An 11,994-nucleotide genomic window follows, 5' to 3' on the forward strand; every position below is an offset into this window, starting at 1 on the left:
TTAGCGTTTTTGTCCGTTCTTACGTCATTGTGATCTCGTCATCAGTCACAGCTACTGTTCCAATTCAAGGTACGCATAAAAAAAACCTAAAAAAAACGCACGGAATACCCGGATGCTGGTTACCTATGAAGACGTGGCTGGGAAAATATCTATTCATTAAATAATAATAAAAATAAGTTGGCGTCACAAGTTCACAAGTACACAGCCAATCAAATTGACAAAGAAACTATTGTTCTTAGCAAGTACATTCTGAGTATGTTCTTAGGAAGTCAGTACTCTGCGTTCTTGATATTGAGAAACGGTCGTTGTTTTCTTTGTACATTGAAATATCAGACAGAAAAATCCCAGTCAGAATGAGTCATTCTCTTTTATTGATGCGTTCGTGCGACGTGGATTTCACATCTGGCGCCATGTTGAGTACTTCGGGGGGTCTTTGCAAAGACGTTGAGGCAGTTATTTACGTTTTATTAATTGTTTTGTTTGTTTATTGCTTATTACAAACAAGGACTGTACTCTGTCCTCCGTGCGGTAAAATGTGTCATTTCTGGTTTGTTATATCCTCCATGTCATTTTCAGGCGACATGAAGTATAATACATCAACTGCTGATACATACAGCAAGATGTTTAGAGGAGCTGATAGAAAAAAATGTAACATTCTCCAAAAAGCCAAAATGGGTAAAAGTTAAAAATTGTAAATATAAATTTTTGAAAATTTGCTGAAAACGTGCAAAGACACTTCAATTTCCTCATTTGTAGCATTCTTCATCTCATATATAATCCCCAAAAAAACCATTTACTGTTATTTTGCATAATGATGTCATCGTTTTCAATAGTTGCAGGAGTACTAGTAATAGTAGTTGGAAAGAGCTCGATTCCAAGTCACTGGTAGCATCCATGAGTGTTAAGAAGAGGTTGAGGGATGTTGTGATAAGCCCATTGCAAGATGCCATCCAAGGAGGCCTGCTGACACGTACACACACACACACGCGCACACACACACACACGCACACATTACACACACACACATACACGGTGACATCACGTAATGAACACGCACACAATGCCTTGGCCGATCCTCTTGAGTTTGTTGCTACATTCATCATATTTTTGCACATCAGGGTTTGCTTTTCATTGTTTTGGGTCATAGCAAAGTCGACACCAATTGGATTATTCTGACTTGTAATTGAAATGGAGCTATTTGAATAACGGCAAAGCTAAAACTATGTTTAATTACTGAGGCGTATTCCCGAGAGAACGGTTGTAGTTAAACAAGAATTCCAAAAAGTGCGTCACGTATTATATTGCAACGACGCAATGCTCCCCAAAACATCTGACTTTAATTTATGCAGCCCCCCCCCCCCCCATCCCCCGTGATGCATTCTACACATTCGACATCACGTGTGTAACTGAGCACCACTCACGTCTCCCAGGATGGAATCCAATTCGTCTTTATGCACGGATGAGATTTGGTCGTGGCTGCGTGGGTTGTGGGCCGTCGTGGGAAGCTGAAAAACAGCAACCACAAATACGAGAGGACTTTTCAAGGAATGATGCTAGAATTCTGCACTCACATTCGATGATGCAGTCAAAAAAGTTTGGAAATTTTGTGTGGGATAAGATGCTTCGAGTTTGGGCTCATTTCTGAGAATTTAGTAGGAGCACTGGACTTTGCCCAAAATGGGTGCTTACAACCAAAATGGCTAACTTCTTGTTACAGATATGCGTCTTTGTGACTCTCTGTCCAGCAATGATTGACATGTCCACTTAATTTTGTATTGATAGATGAAATTGCTGTCATGTTTCGGCTTTGTAGGGGTTGGGTTTTGTTTATTATGGATGTGTTTGTTGTTTTTGTCAGTGGTTAGTGATTGTTGTCATGTGTTCCTGATTTCTCCCCTTGTCTCGTTATGTCTGATCACATCCACCTGTGTGTTTCTTCTCTTCCCAGTGTGTGTGACCAATCAGTGCCCTCAGCCTATTGTGTTCCCCAGGTGTGTCTCATTAGTGTTGGTGTATTGAGTCGGTTGTGTTTGTCCAGTCTGTGTGGGAGCATTGTCGATGTTGACATTACGTGTGGGAGTCTGTGGTTCTCGTCGCGTCAAGCTAAGCCCTCGTCACAGTAAAGTTGTCTTTGTCTAGCCGTCCACGTCTCAGTCAAGCCAGCCTCCTCTCGTCCAGTCCAGTCATGGCATACCCCCCCCCCCTTTGTTTCCCCGCATTTGGGTCCACCCTCATCTACGCATGCCTTATCATGACAATTGCTGTCTGGGGCTCATTTTATGTAACTTTCTATAGGAGGTACAAAATGACTGCTTTAAATCAAAATGGCTGACTTCCTGTTCCGTTCCGGGCATCGGATCCTTGAGGCTTTATGGTGCGGAGTGTTGTGGCAGACATGTTTTCAATACATGATTTTGTGTTGATTGGTGAAACTTGTGATGGGATGACTTGAATTTAAATTTTCCATAGGACACTACTCAACACACTACTTAAAATGGCCGACTTCCTGTTCAATTTAGAACATGGAACCTTGAGACTTTTTTGTACAACTTGTTGTTATAGATACTGTAACACTTTATTTACTGTTGATTAGTGAAATTGGCTTAGGGAGTTTTTTTCTCTCTCTCTAACTTTCCAGGGGGAGTAGCTGAGTGTGAAATGGCATTCTTAAAACCACAATGGCTGACTTTCAATTCATTTCCATGCATGGGTACTTCTTGTAGCTTTTTGTACATCCTATTATGTTGGACGCGTCCACCCAATTTCTGAAACGGATGTATTCATTTCTCTCAAACTTTCCAGGGGGTGCTATTGAATAAATAAAAGTCAAGACCCACCTGAAAACATTTGTTGTCAGCCTCCTTTTCTGCAGTGCTGACCAACGCCATGGAACACGACAGACAGATGGATCGCCCACTAACAAACACAGATGGTGGCATTTGGAAGTTATGCCACATTTACTTTAAAATAAAATACAATAAATATTGCTCAAATCAATTTTTCATTGACAGTGTTGAGGTATTAACTCATTCACTGCCATTGACGGCTATAAACGTCAACAATTAATTTGAACTATTTCTCTTAGTTTACATTTTTCTTCCACTTTTGCTAACAAGAGTATGAAAACCTAGGAAAAAAATTCTTGTAAATTTAGAACAGATATAAAATTTGTGCTTAATCGTAAGTTAACGAGTGAAGTCATGTGATTAATTACAATTAAAAAATGTAATCGCCTGACGGCCTAATTAAAAAATATATATTAAAAATAAGGGCCATTTAATTGTAATTAATCACTTGATAATTTTATTTCTGTTATAAATGTACAATTAAAAAAATTCTTGGTTTTCGTAAGAAATTAAATGAAATGAAAAAAATGTTAAACTAATAGAAATAGTTCACATGAATTTTTGACGTCTATAGTCGTCAATGGCAGTGAATGAGTTAATTAAGTGTTATTTTACGACGAGACTGCAGTGCATCTTCACGCAATACTGATGTCCAGACTTACATGGGGAAGTGGCAGTGGTGGTGGTAATGATTGGAACACTGGAGACAGCGAGCGAGGTCTCCTCCTCCTCCTCCTCCTCCTCCCAGGTGACAAATACCACATGCGTCTGGGCACTACATTTCATGCATTTCAAACTTTTCAGCCAGCAAAAGTATGGTATGGACATGCGGGAGCGTATTTACCTCCATGGCGGAGGCTGCAGAGGAGGACAATAAGGGAAAGAACGAGACGTCTACGGTGGAGATGTTTGAGTTTGTCTGCGGAGGCTGTAGAAAGATGACACGACTCGTGTGAATTATTGATGAAGTTATGCAAAAAGACAGAATGTGAGTTGAGAAGGGGCAAACATATGAGAATAAAGGCTGAACCAGACATCATAGAGAACAAACTCTTAATGAAGAATTGCTATATTTATAAAAACAATTCTATTGAATTTTAATTCATTTATAGGCGGGGTCTTTAGTTTTGTCCCTTTGTGTTTGTAAACACAACCGTTTGTGTTTGTAAACAACCAATGGACTATATGCCACGGAGGAGGCGGGACTTCCAAATTCCGGGTTTTCACTCATCAACTTTGTTTCCGTTTCCGGTTTGCGACGTGTGGGCCGCGTCCCAATACTTGGGCTACCGCCTTTGTGCCTCTCGGTTGCGCGTTCCTGTCGACGGGCGCGAGGCTGCGAGTGTGTAGTGTCTGCCTCAGTGTCCGAAACATTTCAGTTGGCTGAGACGCCATCCCGCCGATTGGGGGGCGCAGGTGCGAGTGTTGGAACGCGGCCAGCAGTGGCCAGCAACGGCGCTGACGTGTAAAACCCGGAAGTCGGAAGTCCGTGGCATCTACCCTATTCAAAACTGACTCTTCCCATGGCTCAACCCCCACTCTTCTCGTCAACATTGCACCTGCCTTCAGTGACACGCTCTGTGATTGGCTGGAGGGGTAAACATAGACTTTCCGCCCACAAACGTCCCTCTCATGGCAAAACACAACAAAATGGCAAAATACAGGCTGGGGTCATCAACAGAAGCCCAGAGGTGTTGATTGAGAAGGATTACATGTCTATACATCCAGTGTTTAAGAAGTGTTTATTTCTGAGTGAAAACTAAAGACCTCACCTTTAAATTCAGAATAAATTTAAAGCTGCACTTTGTAACAAAATCTAAAAAAGATCTTTACAATAGCCTTTTTATTGAACCATTTATGACATTTTAATACATTTTTTAATTAGTAGATAAACACCTCAGCTGTTCATAATGGGAATTACTGCAAGCTTCTGGCCAAGGGTTTTCACACTGGATTCAAGTTTGAATTTCCCGCCCTCTCTCCGCCCTCTCTCTGCCGATTTGACGTCATGTGTGCATTGTGTATGTGAAGAAGGGAAAATGCAGTTTCAATAAGCAGAGTTAAAAAAAAAAAAAAATCTGTAATATGGTGTCACATCAAGCTAAGAGGTCCTAAAAAGGGGGGGGGGTGTAGTTTCATTTTCCGGCCTCAAGTGGCAGTAGCGATTCAAAATTCAAATTTCTGCATGCAGTAGCTTTAATTCAGTTTACGTTGATTATGGCGGCACCATATGGATAAAAGCGGTATTGTTATGTCTGAAGGAAGACCATATTTCCTATGAGGCAAGCGCATTGCCATAAAGCTGTCAGCACATTTGTAGTTTGTGTTTGAGTGTTCCTACCATCCTCCTCTAAGTTGCTTAATGCCATTAAAAATGATACACAGGCCCCCCCAGGACATGGCAAATGTACCATTCAACTAGTTTTAAGTCGATGTTTTATCAGAAGAGTTATGAAAATATTTTATTAAGGTTGAAACGTTCCTTCGTACGACTTCAGTCGCCTTTAAGATCCTTATTGTGGTGTGCCTTGGCCACCGGGGGGCACTGTCACATACTGGATATAAATGAAGAAGATGGTCATAACTCACAACGGCAGTTAGCTGCAGTAATTATTTCGGCCGATATTAGGCCATTTCAAAATAAGAATAATCGTCGAGAGTTTTACTGATAAAATGCCAATATAATCTTACTTTCTCATGAATCAGTAAATGTTGTTCAGTGTATATTATTCTACACATGTAATTGCTGACTCACTTTGGATAAGATATATACTTTTTAATTTTATTCTATTAGGTGGTTCAGATAACGGATGGATGGATGTTATTGTGATACTCATTTTTGAAATTTCAGACATGTAATTCATTAAGTTGATCAAGCAGCACGGCCAGTCAGCGAGTGGTTAGCATGTCTGCTTCAAATAACCTTAAGGCCGTAAAAGAGCAACAACATTTGACACCATAAAATGCACCCTGCTTGTTTTGCTCAAAGTCAGCTGGGACCAAGTTCTTATTAAGCGCTCATATATTAGGAATTCTAATCATTTGAGTGCTCACGCATGTCAATATCACTTACTTGCAAAGTTTGCCAGGCTTGTTGTTCTTTCCCTTGTCTGCCACTGCAGTCCTTGCATCGCCAAGAACCACTGCCGATGTAAAAGTGTGTTATTACCAACATTTACCAACATGGGATTAAGCTAACATGTGCAGTGACAGTAGCTGTGGTAGTGGTTCATCTGCAGTCTGTCGATCTTGTGCTCTGGGGAGCGTCTCGGTAACTCTACGAGTCTCCAGTAGCACCACATAAGTCAATAAAGGTGTTGCATGTTGATTCTTTTGAATTAATAGTCATTGTGGTTCAATGTGGCCAGTGGTGGCATTGCACCGTTCATTTGCAGTCTGGACACAGAGATGAAGATCTGCTCTGGAGGGAGTCTCAGACAAGGCACCAATAACACCACAAAAGTTGTTTCAATTGTTGCTTATTGTTGTTGTTGTTTTAAAGTCAGTGTGGTTACATTAGTCTAGCCGGTGGTGGCTTTGTGGTATTCATTTGCAGTCTGGATGCAAATGAGGGAACATCTCATCTCTTTGGAGGGAGCCTCAAATAACATCACAAAAGTCACTAAACAAAACAAAACAAAAAATTTCTGAAAAAAAAAAAAAGAAGTAATGAGCAACATTGAGTAGCCGCTCGCTTGGTCGCAACGCCCTAGCTTAGCGTACGTATGATGTCTCCCTTAAAAGGAACCCCGACTGACATGACAAGTTTACTCTAGATTATTTATTTGGTCGTTACTAACATAACCATTTCACAAATCATTTCCAGTTTAATACATTTTGTAGAAACTTAATTTGAACGTACGCCGCCATTGTTATTTACGTCGAAAACGCATTCCGTGCGTAGAAAGCAAGGTAAGTCTCGTAGCGTTCCTAAAGAAACAACATACGATCGGGAGAGTCGCCCTCCCCCACGCCGTGCTCTCGTCATTCACCAGACGCAATCAAGAGTTTTCATCGTCCCTTTGGGAACGCTGCGAGGCTTTAACAATGGCGGCGTACGTCCAAATAAAGTTTCTACAAAATGTATTAAACTGTAAAATGATTTTTGAAAAATTAACCTCATAGTTATGTCAGTAACAACCAAATAAATAATATAGAGCAAACTTGTCATGACAGTTGGGGTTCCTTGTAAGCGATATTCTTGGACGCGTGCGCTTGAACCTGGGGATGGATGCAAGCGGTGGGTCCAGGCAGGTTAAATGAAAAGCTCGAGGACATCCGTCACAACAGATCAACTCGCCTCCATCTTTGCACGTGGCACACTCGTCGTCGTTGTGGTGGCTCTGCATGCGCGCGCACACACACACACACACACACACACACACAAAAGCACGCATGTTGATGGAAACACACTCACACATTCTTAAGTATGTTGCGTGGTGGGACCTGTCCAGAGGCTGCTGCTGTTGTCTCCCTCTTGTGTTGAAAAGTCACCGTGGCAGTTTTGGATTTCAGTTCTTTACATTTGGAAACCTCTCCTGGCAGTTTGATGCACTTTTTGGTCGAAACTGAGGAGGAAACATGCAAAAAAAAAAAAAAGCCTACTTTGATCTCTAATGGTGTCATTTATGGATGTTTATTGATGGTTTTACGCAAATAGAAGTGATTTACAGAAAAACAGTGAATGACTATTGCAAAGCTAAAAGGTAAGCAGACCTGCATTGGGTTTTTAGTTATTAGCTTCTGACAGACGGTGCATACAACGGTGAATGGAAAAGCTATTAATGCCTTCCAGCGTTCCCCAAAATTACAGTTTGTCAAATATTTTGTTCTGTACTTTTTAAACACATGCAGCAATGGCAGAATGAAATAGATTGTTAAACACAATTCAAGCTTTGAGCACTAGAAGCCTCTTTTTTGAAGAACTGTTGACAAAGTATACCGTCATTCGGCATCTTGGAGATGAAGTGCTGCCTCCACACAGGAAAACACAACCCATGCTGTTTGTATTTCCCTTTTTTTTTTTTTCCGTTTTATTTATTTATTTTATTTATTTATATATTGATTTATTTTTTTTTAGATTTGGGGTGCTCTGCCCCAAATCTTGATGGTAGCAAAATCCATATTTGCTATTAACTCAAAGCAAGCAAATTTCAGCAAGACAAGAAATAGGGTGTCAAGGATGCTATCATTCTTGGTCCTTAGAGTATTTTGACCCCCAAAAAATGTGACACAAATGGGCTATGTCAATTAGACACCTGCGAATCAATACTTGAAGGGTTTTAGTGCCGGTAGTTCGTCAACATGCAGACTTACCATCTGAGTTTAAAATCTTCTCTCTGGATGATCCACACTTGATTGACAGCTCACTGGCAGCGAGAGCAGATGAAGACGAGGGAAGCCCTCCTCTCGGGGCCGATGCTGAAACACGATTGTCGTCTTAAAATTGGACTTGAATTTGTAAATGAAAGCTCATGCAAAGTGTTTGACAAATACTCGTGCCACATGTTGCTTGCTGGGGAGGCGTTCCACTCTTTACTTTGTAGAACTTCACTTTACCCCCTAGGGAAAAATAATAATATTTTAGCATTAGATCACTTGATTTAAACATGAAGGGAAATGTTTAATTTGATGTTTTTTTTTAATTTATGCATGATTATTTAATTCAAATATGTAGTTAGTTTGTATTAAGTTTAATATTCCATTAAAAGAACTGGGGAAGCACAAAACAAGATCAGAATTCAATCAAATTTGATTCTTAGAAATAAATATAAAGACCTTAAATTTCCTCACTAGGGATTATAAGGAGCAAAATAATTTTTTTTGGGGGGGGGGGAGATAAACGAATGCAATTTTAAATAATAAATAATATATTTTACAATTATTTTTAATTACAATTTCATATTTGTTGTTTTGATCTTAATTTCACGAATAGTCCCTTGAAAAAAAGTTTAATGATACATTATACTGTATTTATTTATTTATTTAATTGTCTATTTATTTATTTATATCCTATGTTTTATGTGACATTTTAAATCCCCTTTAGGGAATATAACTTATATTTTAAACAATTAAGAATAAAACCAACAAATTTAATAAAATATAATTAACTTCTTTTATACCTATTTTAATTACAGTTTTGTATTTTTTGATTCCATCACATTTAATTTTATATATTTATTTACATTAATTCGATAATAATACATTAATAATACATTTTTGATATTATGTTATAATAGGCTACAAATTATTATTGTTATGTCTATTTACATTTTATTATAGATATGTATATACATGGGGGGGACTGTAGTTTTTTTTGTGTGTAATTCTGTTCATGAAAAAGCAATAAAAAACAATAAAAATCTTCTTTGGAGGAGGTAACCTGCAAATCCGTCACTCGTCCTGGCACGATATTGATCTTCTCTGTCCTTGTGACTCCTCTTTTTACCGTGACTCCTCTTGCCTTGAGGAGACGCAACGTCGCCTTCTGCATGGCAATTATGCGGCAATTAATCATACAAAAAGTGACACCAGAATCGATGAAATGAAAAATGACATATTGAGCTGGCGCAGCCTACTTTACTTGCCGCCCGAGTTCATCACATACCGGCACTGTGATGAGCGAGTAGTGCTCGCAGTTTGGGGTAGCTGTCCAGGTTGTAGGTCTTGTTTAGGTTCTTCCAGAAGGCCTGCATGGTGGAGGCGCTCTGGTCTAGAACCCACGAGAGCAGCGAGTACACAGCCTTGTGGATCCCTTCTCGGCCCTCCTGCGCCACCGTGTCCTAAACATTCACACAGAAAAAAGTCCCTGAATTTACCTTGAACTAGAATCTAGCATGTTATGAAATGTGAAGAATCGAACTTGCATCTCCTGACTGTGAGGCAGATGTGGTAACCACTACTGTGCATGTTTTAAAAGACAGAAACATACTACAGTATTTGTCGATTTGGGCTGCTACGATTAATAAACGTGATCGTTGGCGAGTAGTCAGCCAACCACCAGAATGTCGTACAGTCAACTTAAAAAAATAAATAAATCAAAAAGTAGTGCAATAAAATTACAAATGTTTTCCCTACAATGAAAAATTGTGATGAATAATAATGATCACAATGTTGATCAAAATAATCGTGATTACCATTTTGGCTATAATTATGCAGTGCTACGTTGCAGTAGCTTTGACAGCATCGGCTCTGCAGCCAATTTAACTACAACTATGAAGAAGGGTCCCACTTTGATTTCACAAAGATCTCTCAGAAAATTTCCCATAGTTTGGTTTACAGAAAGCCTTTGCGACACTAAAAACTTGCATCCTGACCTGAGTATCCCGAACCCGGCTCACCTTCAACATCTGCTCACTGATGACATTCTTGTCGGCCAAACCGTGAACCAGAGGGAAGGCGTCGTGCACGGCCATCGCGATATCCGTGCGAAGACCCTTCAAGAGCGAGCCAAGTTTGGGGTCTGCGATGGCCTCCACACGAGACATGATACACTTGTTGAGCCTCAAACGATGTGAGGGAGGTGGACCATCAACTCACTGGCCCTTTTTCAAGGAATGGGTGTGGTCTTCCAAGAAAAAAAAAGGTGTCATTTGCACCTTTAGTGGTCAAAGGTAATGTTTGTACCTGCGCTAGGGATAAACTGGGATAACATTTCAAACAGCTGAAATTACCGTTTAAAATGAGATATTTTCATTAACTCATTCACTGCCATTGACGGCTATAGACGTCAAAAATTTATTTGAACTATTTCTATTAGTTTAACATTTTTTCCCACTTTTGTTAACGAGTATGAAAACCTAGAAACATTTTTTATTGTATAATTAGAACAGATATAAAATCCTGAGTTAACTAGTGAAGTCATGCGATTAATTACGATGACGAATTTTAATCTCCTGATGCCCCTAATTTTTAACAATCTTTTCTTTCTTTTTTAAAGAAGAAAAGATTATTAAAAAATAGGGGCGTCAAGTGATTTTTTTTAAATATTGTAATTAATCGCATGACTTTACTAGTTAACTCACGATTTTAAAAAAAGAAGAAAAGATTATTAAAAATTAGGGCCGTCAGGTGATAATTTTTTTTATTGTAATTAATCACATGAGGGTTTTTTATATATGTTCTAAATGTGCAATAAAAACAATTTCTAGGTTTTCATACTCTTTTTAACAAAAGTGGGAAAAAAATTGAACTAATAGAAATAGTTCAAAATATATTTTTTTACGTCTATAGCCTTCAATGGCAGTGAATGAGTGAATAACATATTTAGCATCATGTGTTCTGTAGTTTTTCACAGCTGCTTGGTGTAAAACTGATAAACACTTTCCGTTACAAATTAGGCTATCGTTAATCACATATTAAGTATAAAATGCTGTGCAGCATTTGCTCACCGAGCAGGCATAAAACCGTTAAGAACATTTTATGTATTATGTTTGTGTGGCCAGTACTGATTCAAAATGCTAGCATGAAACGGTTGCTACTATCATTTTGAAGAATGAATTAGCATGAATAGCGTGTTTAGCATCATGTATTGTGCAGTGTTTGCACAGCCAGTAAAGAAAAAAAACGATAAATCCTGATAACATTTCAGTTTGTATTTTGTTTTCATTTTCAAGCATCGTTAATATAAATACCGTATTTAGCACCATGTATTATAATGTTGTCCCCCCCACTACTGAATATACAACTTTCGTTACTTAACATTTTGTGAGATCTTGCAAGAAAATTCACTTTGGGTGTTACTCTTTACAATGTATTAGCGAAAAACAACATAGCGGATTTTTATCTCAAAATCAAATGTGTTGCGATTTGTACAGTCAGTGAATCAGCTATATATATATATTTTTTTTGTTAATGATTGATACACCGATAATCATGATAACTTCAAGCTACCGTTTCATCTGTAGTCTATGCTTTACCCTCAAACTTGGAGTAGGTACAAATACTTACCTTGGAAACCAATGATAATAAATCTTTTGGGACTCATTAGCGTGCCCTGAGGGACGTCCAAATTCCTTCAACTGTATCCTCCCACTAATGCAACTGCCTGGCCGCCCAGAGACTCGAGAGGGGATCAAGTAACACGGCGTCCATCCAGGGGAATACCTCCGAGCAGGAAAGCATCATGGTGTCAGTTTAGTCATCCCGA

The 11,994-nt window shown here is 39.0% G+C and overlaps 1 protein-coding gene across 1 annotated transcript; it reads right to left on the minus strand.

Moving 5' to 3' along the window:
• Nucleotides 1-484: 484 nt before the first annotated feature.
• On the minus strand, nucleotides 485-10,333 carry aire (autoimmune regulator). The gene is made up of 12 exons (XM_086087114.1): nucleotides 10,187-10,333; nucleotides 9,454-9,628; nucleotides 9,229-9,333; nucleotides 8,163-8,267; nucleotides 7,293-7,414; nucleotides 7,068-7,189; nucleotides 5,920-5,989; nucleotides 3,691-3,774; nucleotides 3,509-3,621; nucleotides 2,838-2,916; nucleotides 1,422-1,505; nucleotides 485-963 (listed from the first exon to the last, which is right to left on the minus strand). The coding sequence occupies exons 1-12, from the start codon at nucleotides 10,331-10,333 to the stop codon at nucleotides 880-882; spliced, it is 1,290 nt and encodes a 429-aa protein (XP_085943240.1). The 3' UTR covers nucleotides 485-879.
• Between the last annotated feature and the right edge of the window lie 1,661 nt (nucleotides 10,334-11,994).

This window comes from Leptonotus elevatus, chromosome 1 (genome assembly GCF_054856555.1).
Source record: "Leptonotus elevatus isolate MCC_2025b chromosome 1, RoL_Lele_1.0, whole genome shotgun sequence".
In the NCBI taxonomy this organism is placed as follows: domain Eukaryota; kingdom Metazoa; phylum Chordata; class Actinopteri; order Syngnathiformes; family Syngnathidae; genus Leptonotus; species Leptonotus elevatus.